This window comes from Acanthochromis polyacanthus, chromosome 12, assembly GCF_021347895.1.
Source record: "Acanthochromis polyacanthus isolate Apoly-LR-REF ecotype Palm Island chromosome 12, KAUST_Apoly_ChrSc, whole genome shotgun sequence".
NCBI classification, from domain to species: domain Eukaryota; kingdom Metazoa; phylum Chordata; class Actinopteri; family Pomacentridae; genus Acanthochromis; species Acanthochromis polyacanthus.
In genome coordinates this window covers 17,108,181-17,132,877 of record NC_067124.1, presented here as the reverse complement: position 1 = coordinate 17,132,877, position 24,697 = coordinate 17,108,181, and the positions used below count along the sequence as shown (strand labels likewise).

General features: G+C 40.5%; 1 protein-coding gene across 2 annotated transcripts in view; it reads right to left on the bottom strand.

Moving 5' to 3' along the window:
- sntb1 (syntrophin, basic 1) overlaps positions 1-24,697 on the bottom strand; it is a 49,169-nt gene that overhangs the window by 23,091 nt on the left and 1,381 nt on the right. For both annotated transcript variants that reach the window (XM_051957086.1, XM_051957085.1), the window contains exons 2-4: positions 11,653-11,905; positions 2,509-2,626; positions 2,308-2,397 (exon numbers count right to left, since the gene is read on the bottom strand). In XM_051957086.1, the coding sequence (XP_051813046.1) occupies positions 2,308-2,397; positions 2,509-2,626; positions 11,653-11,905 (461 nt within the window). The remainder of the gene's footprint in view (positions 1-2,307; positions 2,398-2,508; positions 2,627-11,652; positions 11,906-24,697) is intronic.

Here is a 24,697-nt window from a genome sequence, read left to right as displayed (position 1 = left end):
GAAAAAAAAACACACAAAACAAAGCTGGCTGCAAATGTCAGTTATTTCCTTAATGGAGTGTTGCACTTGTTTCTTGCTTGATTCTCCTTGTTCTGTTTGCAATTTGCTTTGGTCACTGATTTTCCTCACACTCTCGTTAAAATGAGAGTCTGGGTGTGTTCTGGATGTGTTCTGGATGTGTTCTGGCTCTAATCAGGAGGATTATCAGCACGAAAAAACCTGCTGCAGTCGACCGAACAGAGGTGATTCATGTTTTAACTCAGTAACTCTGACCAGCAGCACAGAGCAGTCCTGATAGATGGACGAGACGGATTCATTTAAATGAAACAACCTAAAGAAAACATCAGTGAATAAATGAAGCACTTTGTGTGAGTAGTTTGTGCTGTTTCTGTTGACTCTGATGTTGCTCATAAAAGCTGAAATCATCATCCGGTTTTTAAAATGCAAACACTGATCAGCCATAAAGCATCGTAGCCTCGGTGGTGGTTCAACTTACAGGAACGCTGAGTGTGTAGATTCACTATTGTGCATCCAGGTGGGAATTAGCTAAAAATAAATGCAGGTACACTTATTTTCACAGCCTGGTATTTCATCTTACAATGCTCCATAACTATTCTCATTATGGGAGCTTATCTGTAGCCCAGCCGAGGAATCCAAAGCTGCTCTTTGAAGTCCTGCCTCAGCCAATCACACCGCAGGATTTAGAGGGTCAGGGGTCATCTTTTTACCATAATGAGGATATGTTGCTAAGTAACAGCATTGTGCCGCAATTCACGGATCAAATACCGGCAAATTCTCCACGACTGAACCAGGTATGGATGTGCAGGTGTGAGGCTGAAGCCTCGCTGTGTGAGGATTTCAAAGGTATGTTTATACAGAAGGTGTGCAAAATAACAAATATGTAATTCCTGTCTGCTTCTGAAACAAACAGTCAGATTCCTGTTTATGCAACAAATGCAAAGGTGATAAAGTAGCAAAACAGTTTCAAGTCCCTCTTCACTATACAGCTGGTTCTGTGGACAGCAGCCTGTGATGAGTTTGATGAATTTCAGAACTGATTATTACGTTTGCTCCTTCTCCATGACAGCTGGCTTTTTATGCCGCCTTCAGCTGTGACAGTTTTGAAGTGTTTGGACGGCACACTGTAGCATTACTTTAGAAGTACCCAACATTTGCACACAAACAACACAAACGGCATCTCAGGAGGTTATTAAAGCCTCTCGCAGACAATAACTCCTGTCTGATCATCTGAGCGTGTTTGGATGAGCAGCTTGGTCACTTTTACACAAAAAATATTGTGAAAATCTTATAAAGTGGGACCCGGTGACGTTAAAGTATCATTTTCAGTCTGTCACAAGTTGAATCGGTGCGGTGTCGCATCAGCAGACAGCAAAAAAAAACATAATTAGGTTGTGTGAAGTGACTTTGGGAGGTTTTTTCACATTTCATCAACAATATTGGTCTAAAATCATAGTCAATAGTTTAATTGACTGTTATTATCTGAACACATGGAGAGAATTTTCAGGATAAAGAAAATCCTAAATAAACCAGAATACTAGTTATTTGGACAGTTTGATCATCTTTCGAATAGTTCAGATTTAGTCTCTTTATTAATTAATGCATATTCTTCAGCATTTCAACTGATTTACTGACCAATATTGTGTATCGACAATTAAAAAAATAAATTCCATATTTTACCTCCAATTGTCATGGTAAGGAGAGTATTTTTCTTTTTTTAGCCTTGGAAGCTATTTATTGGATTCCTTGATCCCAAAACTGTACAATTCGACATCAAGTTTGTCATTATAGCAATAACAGAAGCAAAGATATGGGCCTCTCATGTATGGTCGGCCATTTTTAAAATGGCCGCCAAAATGTGATTTCATTTATGTCTTAGGATGAATTTATTTCTATATCCCCAAGGTACTTCCATGCCAAAGGGGACCTTTGCAGCATGATTTGAAGTTTAAAGTCACTTAACTTCCCTACTAAATGCTTTTCACTTACAGTCAAACCTAATTAATTTAAAAGGATTCTCCTCAAAACAAGATCAATCAACACACAATGCAAAGTAAATTTTCCAACTAGAATAACTCCTAAATCATGATCCCTGCCATAAAAAAACATTAAAAAATACCAACACAGATGACAGAGATTAACTGGGTTTAATACAGACACACAAACACAGAAAGTTGTGTCTTTGTCCAACTCGTTCCTTCAACCAAATCGTCACCTTGAAACTGAATTCTTACATTTTGTGAACTTGGACAGATTCCTGTCCCCACAACATGAGTGAACCTTTCCTACCTTCCCTGCCAGCCAGCCCAGGTGTCGGATCTCTTTGCTGCCAGCGACTCCGGTTCTGGACGTGTTCTGGATGACCTCGGCCAGAACCCGCTGTGGTCACATGACAGGGTGTCAGGATGGATGATGCTTCACAACAGCGAACACTGAACTATCTAATGGTGCCGAGCGCTACCTTCATAATGAATGAGACCAGAGACAGACCTGAGCCAGCGACGAGGTGACGGCGTGCATGGCAGAGAACCAGGACAGGGCAGCCGGCTGGTCGGGGCAGCGCAGCACCACGGTGTGTCGGGCATCAGGAGAGTGGAGCTCCAGCTGTCTGGAGGAACAGATAAGAAGAGTTGGAACAGCTTTAACCTCTCTGCTATCATCAGGGACTTTAAACTTTAATGATTGACAACCCCACATGAACAAAATCCTTCTTTGAATATTGAAAACACAGAGCCGGTCTTATCAGGAAACCCCAATTTGGTGTCGACTAATAGTTTCCCAAACCGGCTGTTATCCATTTAGGCTTCAGCTCCAACAGATGCTCGTTTGTCTCATCCAATGATAATGGGAACCCGGTCACAACTATGGAATGAAGTGCATTGAAATCTGAGTTCATTCAAGTCAGTTCGGAACATGAAGCAGCCTCTCTGGGCCATGTGATAGCATCCGTCTCCTCTGAATTTCCATAACTAATCTGCTTATATCATATGGGAGAGTTCCTGGCCTCCAGAGGAAAGCAGATGCTTCTCGATCTCTCTGAATGGCTCTTTGATTGTGTGCTCGGTGAATATGAATTTTAAAAAGGTACGCGTGGCTGCATAAAGCTGAGCACTGGGTCGCTTTATGGTGCAGCATGAAATATTCAGCTGCATGAAGTAAAGCAGGTAAAGCAAAGGTAATCTGCCCAGTGCACTGAGTGGAGGGATGGGAATAATACAGGCACAATAAGGCAGCCCATTATTCCTGTCTCACACTTTTAAAAGACAAAACATGATAATTAGCTGTTCAGTTTGGCTTCACGCTGCGATCTGAACATGTCTGCAGAGCTTAAACTCTGGCGTGTTTATCACATGATGTTCAAACTGTCAGAAATGAAGCTGGACTGTAAAAAGAAGTCATCTTAAGTGTTTATGTAAATTCAGTAACAGACATTTGTTAAAGCCCCTAACTGAGGATATTTTCAGGGTAATTTCACCCCCTTTACCTTTAAACTCTCATCTTGGTCAGACCGGCTGCTCAGACAGGCTGGGCTATCCAGATCCCACATCATATTATATGATCTTTTTTTCTATTAGCCTTTATGTCAAAGAAAAGCATGTAATATTCAGAGGTGTTGCATGTTTTTACATGTATCTCAGCATGTTTCCATAGATCTATAGGAGAAATATCAGAACCAGGACAGTGGGATGCTCTATGACTTAGAAAATATCTATTTAATGCCTAACAGAAATGCATGTCATTATTTTATTCACAGACAGGAAGCTAGTTGCAAAAATGGAAAATCAGGTAAATGTTTTCCCACAATAGTCACTTTGCTGTTAGACCTTCATTGCTGCCATTATTTTATTATGACTGGCTCTTAGATGGCAACAAAAAGAGGAGATACACAGAAAGGTTTAACAGCAATGAAAGATTATGAAGAAAAACATGGCCATGAGGTGTAGTAGTAAACATCAGTGGTGTGCGAGGGTGGTCAATGTGTGGTACACGTTGTAAAGCAAACCAAAATAAAACAAAGGAGAGCATGGGCGGCTGGGTGTGAGAGGAGAGGAGCAGAGCAGAGAGAGCTCTGGCTCAGCAGACCGGCTTATAAAACCAGGTACACTGACCAGGTGTACCAGGTGAGGTGATTATAGGCTCCGCCCAGCCAGAGACCTGGAAGAGAAGAGCAACAGAGAGAAGAGAGAGAAGAGCGAGGCTCTGGGACCGTACCACTGTGCACAGCGAGCCAACTTCTCAGCCATCACAATGGAAGCAAATCTAATTTTTGTTTTTCACACAGAGTTGGACGTTAACGTCAGAGCTGGGCTGGAGACAACGCTGGATTTTTGCTGTAATTCTGAAACAGAATTTATTTTTCATGCACAGAGAAACAACCATTAATACCAGAAAGAGTAAAGTCTGCCGTTTACTTTGATGTGTGATTGGCCAACATTTCAAAACGATACAGATTTTGTGTCTGATGGTACTTAGTAGGCGTTTGATCCATCTTCATATCATTATTATTATTCTCTCCTGTGACATGACATTAACATACCTGTGTAGTGACAAGACAACAGTGAGCTGTGTGCAGATTTTTACATCTAATCTAAATTAGATTTGTTTTATCAGACAAACAACTAGAACTGTTGTCCTACAGTTTAATTTGACAAGTGCTACAGCTGTCTGAAAATTTGCTCACAAAATGTGTCTGAAGAAAAAAAGATGCAAAAAGTAAGTCAGCATGCAGCAGGAGAGCATAGGGAACATACATGGAGAACATGGGGCCCAATGGAAACATGGTGGACACACATTGAGGAACATGGAGAACATGAAGAACATGGGGCATATGGGGAACACGGGGAACATGAAGAACATACATAATGAACATGTGAAAAAAGAGGAACATACATGAGGAACATACATTGGGAACACTGGGAACGTGGAGAACACGGGGAACATATATGGAAAACAAGCAGCACGAGGAACATGAGGAACCAGTGCGAGGACGTCCAGATGACCGCTGTGACTGTATCGATTACATAAATGTGTTCCTCTGAATGAAGCGGAGTCTCTGATTGATCAAAGCGAAGTCATTCTCACAGGATTATTACTATATATAGAAAATATGTTCCAGCCTGGTGGAACAGTTCCAGAATACAGATGATCCACACAGTGACTGGATTATTAATATTCATTCATTAAATCTGTCTGCAAATTCATCAGAACCAGGACGGAACATGATAAAATATCTGTCTCAAAGCAACAAGGTGAGCGCCAGTAGAGCTGAACATTCTCATGTTTCCTGTATAATAAAACATAATCCTGATTACAATAAAATCTAACAGAATACAGAGTGTTCAGAGAGTCTGTTGCTGTGTTATGTCTTTACTGTATTGTTTCTTGTTTATTTGAACAAAAGGGCACTTTCCCATTAATTTATTTTCTTATCGAAATTCTCATTCTCATAATAGACAGTGTTGTATGATGTGTAGACTCTGAAGCACTTTGAGGGTAATTTTCTATTTGTGACAGTGGTCAGTATGAATGAAACCGCCTTATTGTTTTTAACCCAAAAGCCTCGTTTACAGCTGATAAAAACATGTGATCTGTAACTGAATAAGTTATCTGCATAGCATCTGATTGAATACGTTTTAAGTTATTTTTTCGAAGCTCAACCCAGGTGAAAATAAGTAGAAATAAGTCTTCTTTCCATTCTTTTTTCTCTTATTTTGCTTTTTCCATAAATTAAATGAAGTGTAAAATATAATACTTTAAAGGCACAGACTTTATCTAAAAGATGAGCCATGATGTCTGCTGGCTCATAGAGAACCATTCTGAAGTGGTGATAGTGATAGTGTCTGTGATGAGGACCCCGATTTATTGTCTGTTTTACTCTAAATGGAATCATAATTTACAAAATCGACATCACACTGCATTGAAGAGGGCTAGAAACTAGTGATTGAAACTATAAACTTGATAGAAAAATATTCACTGAGGCAGCAAATCGAGTGAGATTAGGGTCACCTTCTCACTGACTTCTGTGCAGTCAGAATTATTTTTACTACTCGAGGAGTCGCCCCGTGCTGGACATCTGAATGAATGCAGGTTTAAGGCTTACCAAATTTTAGGGTCAGCTGATTGTAATACCAGAACTGATAACCATCATTCCTTGGTTAAGTAATGGACTACCAAACCCTAAAACACATCCTGCTTTATCATCTGTATTACTATAAACAGGGCAATAATTGAAATGAAACATCAGCCTGTATTAAAAGAGATTTGAAAGTAACAACTGAGACCCTGAAGTTATTAAAGAGATGTTTACTGAGGTAGCAAATCAAGCGAGTGTTCTTCTCATAGACTATACAATTGGAATTATTTTTGCTACCAGTGAGGTCGCCCCCTGCAGGCCATTACAAAGAATGCAGCACATTCCTGTAGATATCCAATGCCCCCACACTCGTGTCTTCATAAAATATGTACGCTATCATTCAAAAGTTTGGGCTCACCCAGACAATTTCATGTTTTGCATGGAAATTCATACTTTTATTCACGTGCTGACAGAATTGCACAAGGATTTTCTAATCAGCAGTTAGTCTTTCAACACCATTAGCTAACACAATGTAGCATTAGAACACAGGAGTGATGGTTGCTGGAAATGTTTCTCTGTACCCCTATGGAGACATTCATCAAAAATTAGTTGTTTCCAGCTAGCATAGTCATTTACCACATTAGTAATGTCTAGACTGTATTTCTGATTCATTTAATGTCTTCTTCACGAAAAAAAACTGCCTTTCTTTCATAAATAAGGACCTTAAACTTTTGAACGGTAGTGTATATATTTAAATGTAACCAGTTAACAGTGTCATTTAAGGTTACTTTATCAGCACGTGTGACAATAAATCGAGTCTGTCTTTATCCTAAAGTTAACTAAAGCTCTTGTCTATCTTGTTCTTCATCCTCCTTCTCTGCTCTCCTTCCTCACATGGTCTTTTATCATCTCTTTCATCACTGTACGTGTCTCCCTTTATTCATATCTCACTCTTCTTTATCTCCTCTCAGGCTTAAGCACACTTTAAACAGCATCTGCTGGAATGAGGAGGAAACCCTCAAAAGGATTCAACGCTGCAGCAGATTCTCCTGTCACTTAACATAAAGCCTCTTAGAGCATTTTATCGCTGAACCCAAAATAAGAAAAGCAGAGAGAAGCTTCGGTTTTGCCTAAATGTTTAACTTCAGCTTATTATCTTAAACATCCACTCTAGATGTCAGCACCTTTTTACAGTTTGATCGACTCAGTGTAACATATTTCGACTTGGGCATTCTTCCATTTAAACATTTACTAAAGTTTTACCGGTGAGTCAAAGGGGAATTTGGCCTGGCGAGGATGAGGAAAGAAGTTCATAAAAAACATGCTGGTGAAGGTAAATCTGACTTTATCTGTGAATCTGCCCTCGGGCTTTATCAAACCACAAAACAGTGTTATCTGCAGAGTAAAACCTCGCCATCACTATATGAGATATCGACCCCGACTCTTCTATAACTGTCTCACCAATAAAGTCAATGTTAAGGTCACCGGAGTGAATGTTCAACTCTGTAGAGCTCTTAAATGGTTTAATGCTTCAACCACAACAGTCAGGATTAAACTTTCAGCTGCAGAACAAGGAGAGACATTTACAGACTGGAGACTCTCACGTGGCTTAAACTCAAACTGCAACACCAAAGATTCAACATCTCATTTAGAAGCTTGCCTAAAATAAACAAATTGGCTCCAGATACTTAAAAAACTGTATTCTGCTCACTTTGAGCTGTGAAGAGTCACCTGAAAAAAATCCAGAGAGTTTTCAAATGAACTACTCACTGATTACACAAAACAGAAGAGACCGGTATGAAAACTACGTTTCCTGGATCAATAAAATCAAAGCAGCATGGCTCAGAAACAGTGAACAGAGGAGCAAGTTGCTGGAAGATACATTCAGCATGGTGAAACACCTTTCTACAACTGATAAGCAGAGTAGAGAGAAAAATTGTAGAGAGGGAACATGGAGATAGGAAACAAAACCACCACAAAGAGATGCAAAACAACAGAAAACTAAGGCCCTGTTTACACGAGGACGCTTGCAGGTAAAAACGTCAAAATATTTCAACAAAACACCCTATCGTTTATACGAGGACGGCGTTTTGGGGGCTTAAAAACGCAAAAATTTGAAACCGGCCTCCAGAGTGGAAAAGTTGAAAACTCTCCGCCGTTATGTTTCCGTCTAAACAGCAAAACACAAAACTTTGCCGAGATCTGACCACGTTGCGTACGCGATTACGTCACATACGTGCGCCGGTGCTGTGGTTTGCTGGCCGGTACAAGGAAGTAAACAAAGATGTGTGATTATTTCCATCCTTCGTACCTTCAAGCAACTCTGGCAGCTCTATGTACACTGCAGGAGTCGTATCAACAAACGTGCAGAATCTGTACAGATTCCATTCATGAACATTTACTGCGGCGGAGATCTGAAAAGGGAGATTGTACGCATGCGCGTAGACATGGCAGAGTTTTATCACAGCGCCACCCAGCTGCCTGGCATGCATATCCAATCGAATTCCACACACTATAGGGTTACTGTATATACGCAGATTTCCTTCAAAACCGCTCGTCTAAACGTGAAATGACAAGACGCCACTTTTGCGTTTTCTGTTAAGATGGTCCTCGTGTAAACATAGCCTAAAAGCCCAAAATGGAAAAAAAAAGGTATGAAATGACAAAACCAGACAGAAAATGATGAAAACAAGACAAAAAACAAAGAAAAGGAAAATCAAAACAACAAAAAAAGAAAAGAGGAGTCAAAAAGGACACAAAAGGGACACAAAACAGCAGAAATGAGACAGAAAACAACAAAACAGAGGAAAAAAAGAGAACAAAAGAGATTGTATAAAAGCAAAACATCTAATATGTAGATTTTGGTAACTGTTTTTCAGTTTTTGTACAATAAAAAAATCTGAAAAATTCCACTTTTTAATGATTTGTGACATTACAACTTCGTTACACTGAAAAATGACGTGTTTGCATCCTCTCTGCTTCCATAGAGGAGCAGAACTTTATATGAAATGCAAATATCTGAAAAATGGCCAGAAATTGTTTGGGCCTCAGAAGATTAACAAACAATGAAGGCTAGTGTTTGACTGTAATTGACGCTATATAAATAAAATTGAATTGAATTGAATTGCATTGAATAGTGTCATTTTAAGTCCGTAATGTAGGTGTATAATTGAACATAATGACTGAAGGCAGCCGTATGTTGTCTTAAAGCTGTATGTGATGCAGAAGCAGCTGTTTACGAACTCTTCAAACTGAAACAATGAAAGGAGTCTGAATGCAACAATCATCACGATGTTGATTCAACTTATCATCATAAGTTTAGAAAGAACCGCCTGCTGGATGATGTTCTTGTTTTCCATTTTGTGCACAAGCGTCTGTTTAATTGATTTCCTGTGCTTCTGTTCTACAGGCTCAGCATCCGACACTAACTCCCCCTGAAGTCGCCACTTTGAAGTTTTCAAGTTTCCACCGTCTCAGACGTCTAAAATCATACATATGCAGAGATGGAGGGACGGAACAATGAGGATGTGGTGACAGAAACAAGGAATAAATCGACAGCGACAATGATGGGAAGACAAAGGAGATGGAAGAGAGAATCGATCCAGACATGCGACAGATAACAGACAAAGCTGGAGGCACAATGAGAGGCGCTGAAAGGAAAGAAAGGCGGAGGACAGAAAAGGCCGAAACACACCAACAAGCACAAAAGACTGAAAACAGAGACGCAGAGGAAGAGACAACTGGGACAGAAAGCAGACGAACTGAGGTTGAAAGCTAGTGAAATAAGGAGGAAGAGGAGTAACTGTGGCCTGGTGATGCCTGACCGGGTCACCGTGGGATTACCGACCCATCAGCCTGCTAACAGACGACCCCCCGCTGGCTGGAATTATAGAAACACCACTTCAAACGCTGCTCTTTAAGAAACACTGGAGAAGATCTGAGACACACTTTAAATAATCCTTCAGGACACAGACGGAGACGTCGCTGTTCTCTGTCACCGCACAAGAACTAGTTAACCTTTAGTTCATTAAAACATCTCTGAGTTGAACTTTGGAACGTTTGTCAGTGAAGAAAAGTCTGCCACATGACTCACAGTTAAGCCCAAAATCACTCACCCCCGTTATTTATAGGTTTCTGTTTAATCAATAGACTTCCTCTGGCTGGAAATGACTTTAAGTGACAAAAGACAGCAAGACACAGCGATATAGACGGTGATGATAAATTAGAGCTATTTCAATGGTGGTTTTTTTGCCATTATTTGCTTCCACATCAATCAAACAGTTCTTATAATTACTAACAGTCTTTCTGCTCGATGCCTCGGGGATTTTGCCCGTCTTTGTGATGATCTTCAGCTTTTCAGTTTGAAGGTTTCCTTTGTCATTTTCTGGTCTCCAGTTTTCTCCACAGATTCTGGATAGATGAAGGTCTGAACTCCAAAATGTTCCTACTGTGTTATTTTAATCATTGACCTCTAATGCTGCATGTTTCAGATCATTGTCTTGTTCCAGTGTTGCCCAATGAGCAGGTTTTTTTTGAAGACTGTCTCATGTTTTCCTCCAGAATCTTAATGTCGTCCTCTTTTCTCATGATGCTGTTTATTTCGAGAAGGTTTTCTGGTCCATTGGGTGAAAAAGACAGAGCGATATATTCCCACAACCATGTTTGATCTTGCAAATGGTGTTCTCAAGGGTTAACACTTCTCCTTTTTTTCAGCACACCTTCTCCATGTTTCATCTCATCCAGCCACAGAACTGATGATTGAAATCCTTCTTCTTTGTCCAGATGAGCCTTTTCTACGTTTATCTTGGAGAACTTTAGTCCTCCTTGGTCGGCGTTCATGAAGATCAGCCTTGTTCAGTCTGTCTTCATATGCTGACACTTGGATATGACTTTATTGACTTTAGCTCAGGCTTTAGCGCTTACAGTAGATTAAAATGCTCCAGAACTTGGTAGAAATTGTCAGGGCCATTTGGAAAAGTGTAGAAGCAACAATTTCAGTGAGTCTTTTGTCACTTGTTTATTTGATTTCCAGATGGGAAAAAAAATATTGGTCAAAGAAAAATTCACTATAAATCAAACGTTAATAAGAATATGAATAGCTTGGAGCTTAACTGTGCTTTTCTTCTACCTAATGTACCTTTTTCATAATGCCACTGTCCTTGGATTCTCACCTCTTCCGAAATAAAAGATATGCTATATTGCTGAGGTGAGTCAGAACTGAAAGAACCTTCAGCTTTCATAATGAGCTATAATATGTGTAGCAAGTCGTGTTTCAGTTTGACTCTGGAGGCTGGAAATCTTCTATATTCTTTCCTGTTCTCTTTATATCCCACAGAATGCCTGAAAACTTTCCCCTAGAATTTTTCACAGTCTCCCATCTTGTGTGTTGCACATCAGTTCGTTCCTACAAAGCAATAAATCTTTAGACTATTAGCCGATAGCTGGCTGGTGGAACTATGTGAGCAGTTAATCAATGAACTCCTCATTAGTATGTAGAGAACAGCAGCAGCATGCAGATGACGGTCATTTCAAAAAGACACAGAGTCTCAGGTGAGTGCTACCTGTTGTCGGGGTCAGGTGTGGTCATGGCTCTGGTTACGTAACACATCCTCAGCGGGATACACCTCCGGTCACCGCTCAGAGACAGCGAGGGCTGACTGGGAGAACTGGGAGAGCTGGGAAAGCTGGGAGTGTCTGAGGAGGAGATGGTTGGGCTGCCGAGGCGAGGAGACTCAGGAGGAGGCGTCTCCCAGCCGATCTCTGACACCGGAGAGCCTTTCTTCACATATGGAGTCGCCTCACGCATGTATTTTACTGGAGAGGGAAGCAAAACGAATGTTACAGTCAAACATGGAGGAAAAGAGTTAAACAGCAGCACAAGATAAGAAAGTTTGGAGATTTTTAATCCAAAACTATATCGACAAACCTACATCAATGTTTTTGTTTTTTGCTTTGTGCATCTCTGCCAAATCTAATCGTTTTTTTTTTTTCTCAAAACTCAGGACATTTTAAAACTAAAGTACACAAATACATATGATGGTGATTTAATTTTCTGTTGCTTAAGTTTGTACATGCTCCTCAAAGTCTGGAGGTGCTGATGCTTAAGCATCCCTGAGGAAAGTGCCAGTTTAAGTTACTTCTAGCAGCTAAAACTCCCACTTGTAGTAGCAACAGAGCAGATATTGATTATATTGTACAGAATATACTGTTATTTTCAGAAGAAAACGTACACATATTCCAACCAACAATATATTTAGTGCACACAGCATCATTTTTTTCCTTTTAAATATGCTTCTAAGTACTTCAATGTGATCAAATGGGGAATAAAGCTTTGATAACTGGAGCTCAAAGCAAATAATTCCAAGGTACTGGAGCCTAACAGCTTCAGTTTACAGTCAAAATGCTGCCATACTGTAGTAAAAGGACATTTCATATGCGAATCGACATGGAGTTAGCAACAAATCAACCATGGGTGAAATTATAAGTCGTGAAGTCTGCTAAAATGAGTGTCCAGGTGGTTTCATATGTGACTGTGTGGAGGGTAAAAGTGAATTCAGTGTATCTGTGTCAGTGGATAAAACATTTGAAATATATATATGAAAAAATAGTATACACGCAGACTGAAAATACACATTAACAAAAAGGGAAAATGGGAAGAAAGGACAACAACGCACATACACATATATTTATACACATATACATAGAGGGTACTTCAATAGGTTCTCTGTGGATATATCTGTTCTATGAAGTCTTATATGAGTGTCCAGAAAAACTCAAATGTTTGTCGTCGTTTCTTTGTAAGTAAAGTTTTTTCCTGCCGCAGCTTCAAGCTCTCCTCTGCTTCTTTCTTTGATTGCTTCAAACATTTGACTTTTGTGGACACTGATATCGAGGAAACAGTTTCCAGGCGAGGCTGAGAAGTTTTCCACTGACGGAAAAACGCAAACAAACGAGTGGAGAAACTCAGTGAATGCAAACACAGGTGAACTTCAAACAACCGACATGCAGTTATATTCTACTTATAGAATAATGCTAAGCAGGCTCTGTTTACTTTCATTTTCAACCTTGGTGGGAACAAGTCAAGTGACACCAAAAGAGGATCTTCAGATTGCTCAAGAATTGTGACCAAAATAGCATTTGCTTTGAGATCCAAAGAAAGACACCAGCAAACAGGGCTGAAAACTGCAAATAGGGAAGTGCAAGGAAAAAGAATAGAAACTCTTTCTCTATGCAGGATTCCAGCAACAAACAGTCCAGCAACAAACACACAAGAGGAACTATAGTAAAAAACAAACAAAAAAACCCTCCACTGGTTTCTGTTTACAGAAATGCAAAAAACAGTGAAAGTCCAGAAAATCCAGAAACTCCGGTGTTTATGCTGGATGATAAAGTAATAAAACCACTAATTTCCTTGTCTTTAAATGTTCTACATAGTTTTATAAAATGCCTAATTAATTATTTGTACCAGACAAAATAAATCACATCGAGGCCAAATGCGCATCACTGAAGTTGTTCTTTCACTGCTGCTCGTTTTATATCAACTTCATTTAACACGGAACCTGATTGACATCGATGTCTGACCTGGGATCAGTCTTCTGGATGAATTTCAGCTGTAAACTGTACCTTGGTGTTTAGAAGGTACTTTGCAGAGGTCAGCTGAGGGATGTGGGATCCTACAGATGTTTAGATACACAGCCAGAAGAGAAACTTTTCATTTCTCATCCAGATGAGTCACTGGGTGAGTGTCAGCAGCAGAACAATCCTCCTCAGCAGCAGCTCTGTGCCTTAATGATGGAGGGAGTGTGGGCCAACGGAAAACCTGCCAGCATCTAATTTCCTGCCATCATAACAGCAGTTATGAGCATGTGTCTGTTTAATATCATCCGATGATTGGTGATGGATCGATTCCGTTCGAGGATGTCAGACTATTGTCTGACACTTGTATTTCCTGCCTCACTATCAACTGTGAAAGAAAACAGAAATTAACCTCAGAAACTGTATTCAACTTGTTGAGGAGATGCAAATAAAGCAGCTGGAGGCCTTGCGAGCAGGTTAGCTTCCATGTTCTTATTACAATGAGCTGCATGGTTCAGACAATAACAGGAAATGTCAAAATGCCAGAAGCCTGAACAGACTCAGGAGGCTCCTCAGCTTTATCAGAATATAATGATGCTCCACACTGCAGAAACCCGACAAACCAAAGATCTACCGACAGCACAGTCTCACCTCAAACACAGAAAGCTGCTAACCTCTGCAGGATGATAACTGCTTTAAATTCCACAGGTTTGGAAATAGAAAGACGACAGAAATAGAGGCAGAGACGACGTGGGAGCTCGACTGAATCTTGTGGATGCTGGGATGGCCTGGATGGTTAACGGGAACATCCACTGTACTGCTGCGTCTAATCGGCATTTGGCTGGTGGCATCTGTAATCCGGCGTGTGAACTGTTCTTGGTGGAAGCTCTATAGAGCCGATGAGACGGCATAACAGGCCGAACGCCGACCTGTAGAGGAGGATGAGCGCTCAGTACAGGAACCCACACAGTAGGATTAAAGCCTGAAACACAGATCTGTCGAACGCATCACAGCAAGCTGCGATACGAGGGAATTCAACTATCTGAAAAGATCAAATCTGCGCCAGTCCAGTGATGACAACCGTGTCTGGTTTTGTTTTCTAAGAGCCGTGCATTCATGGAAATAAAGCGGCAAAAGAGGAACGTGTGGGATTTAAATTTAGAAAAGGAAGGTTTTGAATCTGACATGTACAATAACAAAGAAACACACTGTCGGCTTCTTTTTATTTAACGCAAACACAATGAAGCTGAAGAAAGAACACAGCTTTAACCTATCATAGTCTGTGAGGTCACATTTGGCCTTATCTTTACTTGTTAACTAGATTACGACCTGGTTCAGAGGTTCAGGTTAGAACTCTCCAGTTGAAGAAACTCTGCTCCTGAAATATTGAATTTAAAGGTTTGTTTTAGGAAGCCCCCACATGAACCTTCAATAACTCTGCAGCCAAAATTCACCTCCTCAAAAATGTGACTGCTGCAGTAAACATGAAGATGGAACATGAAACCAGCAGAACTGTGGCTGATCAGGATCTGCTGCTTGGGTTTTCTACATTCTGATGCTTCTACAGAAGGCAACAGGTTCAAATAGCTTCCCCTTTTTGGTAACAATTCTCTGTGTTGCAAAATGTTGCGTCACAAATTTGTAAATTTACCTTAAACAAACCCATTTCAAATAAAACTGCAATCATGTAGCCAAACAGGTGATAGAGTCAACAGGTGACCTCCAGAGTCCCTCCGTCCATCTTCATCAGTTGATCGAGATGGCTGCAGGATGAAACATCTGTCCCTTAGCAGCATCTTCCAGTTCCTCAGCTAATTCCCAGGTAAGATGAGATATTTAATCCCTCCACTGAGTTCTGGATCTACCTCAGGTTCCTCCACCAGCTGGACGTGTCTTGAAAACATCCACAGGAATCAGATGCTGAACCTCCCTCTACATGTCCTCAACTTATCTTCTAGGCTGAACAAAGCCTTGTATCCCCAAATCTCTAGATGTCTTCCTGGAGATCTTCTTTGGCTTCATCTCTTCTTCCCAATCCATTTCCATCTCTTCCTTCTAGTTTCTCCTCTTGCTGGTGGCTACTGTGTCCCCGTCTGCAGATCATTATTGGCCAGATGACGTCCAGCAATTATAAGAATCTACCGTTTTGAGGATGATTTCTTTCCAGAGACAGGAGGAGCTGTAAACTAATTGGGCAGCATCACAGAGCCCAGAAACGGAGCGGAGAGTTTCCAGCGGAGGGTTTGTCCATGCAATCATTACAGCGGCAGCCGGAACACGTGCGTTTTTCCCTCGGGTCGTGTTTCTGTTCCGTTACAGCAGCAACACAGAAAACTGCACAACAACCTCAACAGCACGACAACAACTCCCACGGTATGATTCTTCAGTTACAATGAGGTGATGTGAGCTGGTTTCCCTCCACATTCAGCTCATGTTCTATTGTGCTTCAGATAACTGCAGTTCACACCAAACTAAATTATTTTTCATTATGACTCCCATTTTCAACTTCATTTGGAAAAAAAAAGCAGCTCGCTGTCAGGATGCAGATGTGTGAGTCACTCCAGCTGTTCGGCTTCCATCAGATCCTCATTCCATCCTGCTGATGACATTTAAACACCATTTTCAAACTGCACTCGATCCGTCACTTTACACGTTTTACAACTGAGGCGAGGCGTTAAAATTGTGAGCCTTAAAAACACATTTACAGTGAATGAAAGGAAACACAAGAGTTGTTCAGTTTAACTGCTCTATCCGTCTCTGCTTTATGTAATGATCTTTAACAGAACCTAATGAGGTCTGAAGTCGTTGGACTTTCTACCAGATGCTCCCAAAGAGAATCTTTATCTGGTGAGAAAATGGACCAAAGCAAAGAGAAGAAAGAAAAACCTCCTTTCATTAAGTATGTGGGAGAGAAAGCAGAAGGTTTAAAAGCAGTAGGAGCTAGAAAGAGAACAAACCCGAGTGGAAAAAGAACAAAAAGGCTCCTCCGACTGCAGAACGAGGAGCTGTGACTCCGTGCTCGTATCTGGATACTACAGCAGCACAAAGGCCTTTACAAATCCACCCTCAAGGCATGTTTTTGTAGGATTTCGACCAATATCTCAAAATCTCAAACACTGCTTAAGGTGAACAATGAGCAGTTTCTCAGGTGAAGGTCTTTTTTTTTTTTTTTTTTTTACAGTGGAAATTTGCATGCTAATGTGGTGAGATGTGCGTAGGTAGAATTACTCAGACACCGAACTTTGAACCTAACGTCAAAGAGAAACTAACTTTGAAGACACTAAACTTTCCACAAGTGGAGGAAGGAAGGTGATAAGTGCAAGTCTATAGTAGAAGTTCTGATCTGATAAAGATAGCAAAATAAAAGAGAGATAAAGATAAAGATTCTTTTTGTTTAAGAAAGGCTTGAGAAAGTTCATGGCTGCAGTGACTTTTCTCCTGTGTGAAACACTGAACATCATAATTTACTTTTCTCCTGTATATTGAGTCATTCCATCTCAAATCATCGGATTCCTTCTGCTCAACCATCTCGACATTAAACTACCAGTGTTTAAAATGGTGTCTGTGAAACTTTACCCACAGATATCAAGTACTTTAAAAAAGAAAGTGTTTTGAAAATCTGCCCGTCGGCCCACTGTCAACGGGATTTTGAGGCTGTTTGCACAACAAAACCTCAAGAAAAGTTTCCATGAAGCTAAAATTTCACAAATGTCTACATAAATGTCTATATTTTATGCTTAAATCAGAGATGGTGGAGCAGAAATTGACCCAATAATTAAATCATTGCAGCTTGTGTGTAAAGTTTATCTCACAAAAAGCATAAAATGTGCTTAATTCCTAAAAAGTGAAGCTTATTTGCAGATAAATCGAACAATTGCAAGTGAATGCAGTAATATTTGATCCCCACTGTATTCAGAACATGACATGTTATATACCTGAGCATCCACAAAGCTTTAACATTATATTAACCCAAACCCATTGAACTGATGATTTTAGGACTTAAAGTTGACTATTTGCTGAAAATTCTTCCTGAATAATGATCAGATCCTGCAGGTGTAAATAAAATCAGCAGGTTTCTCAAACTCTGAATTCCTTCAACTGCTGAAGCCTCAGTCAGAATGATGGTAAATCACCTCTAACAGCAGAGAATTACATCCTTTTGTGGGGTTAAACGTTTTGTAACAGAAAGCCTCGTTCACAAGCACATCGTTGCGTAAGATTTTAATCAGTTTCAGCACAAATCCAAGCATCAGGTGCATAGCGTAGATCTAAGGTCATAACAAGTATTCAGTTAATGCATCAAAGCAGAAATGAAAACTGGATCTTGTACATATATTATTCTGAAAGCTGCTCACATGATGTAAGATGGAATAATTAACTGTCTCTTCTGATGTTATGGGATCAGCTGATTCCAGTTCTTATAATAAATAAGGTTTAATTATGATGTCTGGGATGTCAGAGGAATTTCTTCAACATGTTTTATCTGCTGCTTTTCCAGCGATTCTATCTAAAAACATGCCTTTAGGCGCAGCTTGCATCACATGAAGAACATGAAAGTTACAGTAATTCAGCCACTGGGGGCTTAATTCAACCTTCACAGAGGATAAAGCTGCACAATATGTACATGATTGCTACGTTCTACTACGTTCCAGCAAACACAGCATGTTTAAGTATTTTTTCTTACTTATTACACCAAGAAAACTAGCGTGGTTCTTACTTTAAACGACTAATCTACAGGATAAGTGTCGAAATAATAGAACTGACTTCAGTGGAAGGCTTCCTGGACACACACAGTGCTTAGCTTTTACTGTATTCACGGGATACAGACTTTGTTGACCTGCAGCTCTGCATGTGCACAGCAGAATGAGAAAGAAGCACTAAATAAAGAAGATTTGTCTGAAAAAAGGAATGCATTTGTTGCCACTACACGAGGCAACGCAACTAATTAGTTTTACAGTTGAAACCAGCATCACAAAGCTCTGCATGACAAGTACAAAGTCAGATCTGGATGGATATTTTGGACGCCGTTCCCAGTTTTACACCTGTTTTTTTCATTTATTTTTTTTGTTTTATGCAGGTACACTCATTTACAAAACCACTCCAATCATTTTAGAGAAGCTTTATTTTCCCATTTCAGGCTCTATTCCAGAAATACAGGAAGCAAGTAGAACAAATAGTGTAGATGTAGCATTCACGCATTACATGTAGGAAGCTGGTAGTTTTTGTGTTTGTAGTCGTAATACCTGTGCTGCCATGTTTGTAGTTTCTAAATGGGAGTTGTAGTTTTTTTTTCTGTGCTTGCTAAATGAAAAAAAAATTCTGTTTCAGAGACATGATCCCAGACATGGAGCAATGACCTCTGCTCTCTGTTACAAATACACCCTGCTCAGTCACATTCACAATCTATCAAGGTATTTAGACTGTTTGCTCATGAAGTACCAAAATCCACACTGGCAGCTCCTCCTGCTGCCAAAACACTGTTTGCATAAAGTTAATGACTCACTGCTCACTCAGATAAAAAGCATGAAACGTTATATTCATTACGATCAGAGTTTAAACCAGCAACCTGTGTGAACACGTTACTGTTAATGGAAGCATGCATGATGGTACACAGCCACATACAGTAGAAACAGACAGTAGTTTTACAGTAACCTTCTGACTCACTGACTGATTTCACAGAGAAACAAACCTCGATATGTGACATCCGTGGTCAGATCTGCTTTAGAATGTTCACATAAGAAGCTTGTTTCTGTTCTGTAAAAAAGTTCCGGCCCGTAATGAGGATACAACAGAAGTGGAAACTCTTCACAGAAAGTTGTTTTGCATGTTTTCACAGTAAAGCTACTTTCTTTCCCTACTATAATTAACTGTGCTCCAGTGATGGCTATGCTACAGATACTTGCTGCTATTCTAAATATTAAACGGGCTCGTAATGACAACAACAGCAGCAGTGGAGCCCTTCAACAAGGCCACAGACCCCCGGAGACACATTAATGCACAACTTTTAAACATTATTATTATTATCCTTTTGCACTTTGAGTTGTCTCCGTTACCGACTGTGTACATTTGCACATTCTCTGCCAATTAACTTCCTGCACACTAGAAGCATTTCTAGAACTTTTTGTGACTTATAATTGCTGATAATTGGACTTGCAACACTTTCTAAAACTGTATGTGACGGTTTACTGTTGTGCACCAAGTTAAGCTCCCCGTCTGTGAAAACCTACCGGACAGTAACAGTGATTCTGGTTGTGATAAGAAAACTAAAACACAGTGAAGCACAATGAGAGCACCTGGAGGGGAAACAGTCGTTTTCTCACAGAGGAATGAATGATTCAATCTATTATCTGCACCACAACAATCACTTCTGCTGTTCTTACTATCACCATCATCCGCTCTGAGTCACACACACACAGACTAGACTACAGTGCTGATGAGTAAAGCTGAAGGAACATTTGAACACACTGCTGACAGTAGCATGTTTACACACACACACACACTTTCCTCCAGATGTCAGGTGATGACAGGTTGGGCTTGTTAAAGGCTCTACTGACTCACTGCCTTTCTGCCGTATTGAAGCCGCTGTTCTTTATCCAAACCTCTTATTCTGAATTTCCTCTGAAACTTACAAATAAAACTGAAATACCTAAATGTGGTGTAATATTTCCGTTAATCAAATCCACTATATTTAAAGTGATTGGAGTGTTGTGTCTTTTCCCACATTACAATCTGCCCTGTGTAGCTTAGAGCAGTTTAACAGCGGACAGTTTTGGGTGAGCTGGAGTGCTGAGTTACAGCGAGTAAAGACGGACGGGATTAGACAGAAGATCTGCTCATTCTAGAAGAGACAGCAGGGCAATCTAACTGTCTAACTTCTACATTGGAAACATTTAAGGCAGGAAGGGATTGGCTTCATGCACAGAGATGAGTTTTTATGGGTTTAATCTACAATCAGAGAGAAACTTTAAGTAACAATAATAAACGAAAGAACCTTCAATTCAATCTGATAATGTCAGACAAAGTGGGATTTCATGCTGACTAGATTTGCAATATTTAAGTAACTAAAATGTTTTTGAACAAAATATATTATTGCAAACTTAGCGGTACAGAAGTTAATCTACATTAATGAGCCTAAATAAAGTGACAAGTGCCTCTGAAAAAAGAGGAAAGATACGGAATAAAACTAAATATTTAGCAAGTGGAGTCAGTCAGGAGACAGAATTAATATAAATCGAAGAAAAACAAGATTCCTTTAGTTCCACTCTTCATAAGGTTTTGATCACATGTAGTCAGATTTGATGAATACGATGAAGTGACTCCCGATTTGTTGCATTTGCAAATTTAAAACCAGCTGAATTCATGTATTGGTGCAGTTTGGACTCAGCAGACTAATTTGAATGAATATTTTGCATTGTTCTCTGATATGCATAAGATTTCATTAATGCCTCAGAAAACTATCCTCCCACTGGTAAAAACTGGCAAAAAAAAAACTCTCAGATTTAGATTCTGAACTCAGCAGGTACTTCTTTGGTCTGATTTCTTGCATATAAATTCATCCAGTTGGAGATATTTACATAAAAACAACTAAACTAAAAAAAAAACTTTCTGGCCTTGTTGGGTCACTTTGCTCAAAGAGAAACGGTGCATATCTTATGTACAGCAGCCAGCTATGGTTAAAAAAATAAAATAAAATGCAGCTTTGGCTGGTGGGTAGAATTCCTCCAACATTTAAAAAATTTTGAAAGCTTTGTATTAGTTTGAATTCTTAACGCAACTGGTGAATAAGACCTGCAGCACCCTGAGGTCAGTCATCCAGCCTACACTCCATTACATTTATAATCACACACACTGAGCATCACACATATATTCTCCATATAAATAAGCTGCTCTCTTCCTCTGTGAGGTAGACATCATCTGGTCCCCCATTTAGCCACAAATAGGTCCATTTCTGGAAGCATTTTTCCGTGTTAGACTTTCCGTTTTAAACACCAGTGAATTGAACAGAACAATCCTCTGAAGGAATTCTTTTCATTTCTTTTCATCTTAACCAAATTATGCTTCACGCTGAGGCAAAGAAATAAACTTTACACCCACACGGGGTAGTTCAATCATCACCGCATGGAACGGACCGAAACTGAAACAGCCAGAAAGATTTTAATATAAAAAAAAGCTCACTGATTGTTTCTGACTGCAGGGCGGTGATGAGGGTCACTCAGGATATTTCACAGATTTTGTGTGGCCGTGGCATTTAGAAGGAGGCCTGCGATTGGTCAAAAGAATCCCTCAGTTCACCTGAAACAAACTGACATCCACCCGAGTCTGACAACAGAAGTGTTTTGGGAGAGAAAAGCCTCCTGATCTCTCTCCAAGAACTCTTTGTGCATGTCTTTGTCTCGACAAAATGAATCATGCAAATGGGACAAACAGCTTCTCCTCAGAGGCTCCACGGTGTTCCACTCAGCGCCGTTGGAAGTGACGGCAGCGGAAAATGAGAGAGAAGCTCCAAATCTGCACAGTGTCTCACCTCCAAGAAAGAAACGTGTAAATATTCAATTTCTTGCAGGTATTAAATGAAATTCATTCATCAGGCGTTTAGAATTCAGGCTTGTGTTTTCCTGACACAGCATGTCACAGTGAACCAGAGCCTCCATCACACTGACCTGCTCTTAGTTAAAGGTGACCTCAAACAAACTCAATCTTCAGACCAAATGTCAAGTTGTCGTGCAGCTAAACTGTGAACAAACTGTACCTCTGTTATTCCGAGTCCTGTCCATCAGTGTAATAAAAGGCTCCATCAGATCAGCGTCGTTGGCTGCTGGGACCTTTGTGACGCTGCTGCGGAGCTTTGATTGATCCCCTTTGAGAGTTTCCCTTTGGGCCTGTCAGACTCCTGCTGAGCACCGAGCAGAGGCTCAGTGTGAAGCTGGGGACGCTTTAACCAAGCCGGCGTTCTCTGACATTCTGGTTTGATCCCGGATTCTCCACCGGGTCAAACCGCCGCCCTCCAACAGCCCACAGCAGGTGGCAGAACATAGTCGCTGCTTATGTCAGCCACACTGACTGCATGTTCCTGCTAAGAGCATGTGGGCTCTGAAGTAGACTTTTCCACAGGACATTTAAAAAGCCACTGTTGTGGTTATTTAATGCATGTTTGGAGAGCTGCTTGTCAAAAGTCTGCGGAGGATTTACAGATTTTCTTTTGGTAGTTTGTTCAAATGTATTAATACGGCACTGTGTGCTGCAACGACAGCTAATTAAACATGACTTCCAGTGAAGATGTAATGCTTTTATTGCCTGAATTCCACTTAACTTCCTGCTAATCCAAAAACAAACAAATGGGTGGAGCATGAGTGGAGCTGAGAAAGGCCATGTCACTCAAACTGTCGCCTAAATATGCACAATTTTAAGCCTTAATACAATCTAAACAGCTGAGTTATATATAAATGTGCAGGTTTAATTAGTAACAGAGACCAGAATAATGTTTTCTACTCGGCTGTAAACGTGGTCATTTCCGCTGTAAGGCTGGACATTTTAACATGCGGGTCGATGGGGATTTACTCTCTTACTGAACCAGCCCCAAGTGGCCATTTGCGGTACTGCATTTTTGGCACTTGAGAGTTAATTTTTTCACTCTTTCTTGTTCCTTCATCTTCCTAACGACTTTCCAGGAAGACTTGCCGGCGCTTTAGTAAACCACACAGTTTACTAACGTGCAAGCACAAACTTTCTGTCGCACAAACATCCACGCAAAATGCACAAAGACGCAGCAGCACACCGCGTCCCCCTGAGACAGCCACCATCTCCTTCGAGATCAATCAGACCCTTCCTCTTGATCCTCTTTCCTCGCGTGAAACCGCCGGCGTCTCTCAAATCTTAGAAGGTGTCTTACACTCAGGAATAAAAAAGGGAGACATCACTCATTTTGGGCTTTACATAACACCGCTCGCTGTGTTTTATTCCTGAAATGAAAGTGTACATGCTTGGCAACATGTTCTGCAGCTTTCAGGCAGAGACACACGAAGCTGGGCTGAAGCCTGATTTTGTGTTATCTTTAACTTAACCCTTGCGGTCGCCCTTAACCTCCCGTTAGTGCTTCTCCTCTTTCTGCCCATTAAAACTCAGATTCCTGCCTCCTCCTGCTGCATATCTCTGTAAGTTTTCAGCTGGGACCATATTCTCCCTCTGCAGCTCCCGTGGGAAGCTTCATCACAGTGTGTGTGTGTGTGTTAGATAAAGAGAGAGAGGGAGGGGGGGCGAGAGACACTTTGTTCTTGCTATCTCAGGTCCAAGAGTCCTCCAGGAGCAGGAATAAAGAGCTCCGAAGCAGACACTCGAGTGCAACAGTTTCCGCTGTGCGTTTGTGTGTTTGGAGGGGTTTTTAAATGACGTTCAGCCCTCGCTGTGGAATCCGCCTGCCCTCAGTTTTATCTTCATCCACATCTCCTGGCTCTAAAGGAACCAAAGTGGCTGCATGTTTGAGGAAGTGGAAGGAAGCTCGTAGTTAGTGAGCAGCCTTGAGATGAGTCTGATGCTGCATAATAATGCTTCCACTAGAAACCTGAACTGTTCTCTTCTGCATAATGGAACCAGAGGATCACCTGGGATGAAGTAAACCTGACATGTGCAGGCGCTGAAGCGGCGCTGCTTTAGAGTTGCAATGAATAAATCGATTGGTTATATTGCAATTGGTTTGAGCAATCTTTCAAGAAAAAAAATGCTAAAAATTCTCTGATTCTCACTTCTTAAATGTGAATACTGTCTGGTTTCTTTACTCCTCTATCGCAGTAAATTTAATATCTTTGGGTTGTGGTAAAAACAAGACATTTCAGAACATTTTCTTTGGAGTTGAGAAACAATAATCAACATTTATGCCCATTTTCTGACTTTCGCAGACCCAACAAATAACCAATTAATCAAGAAAACATTTCATAGTAGATCAAGTATGATGCATTTTCTTATTCTGCTGTAAACTAAATGTATTCATCCATCTATTATCTATACACCGCTTCTCCTCATCCTCTTTACGGTCTA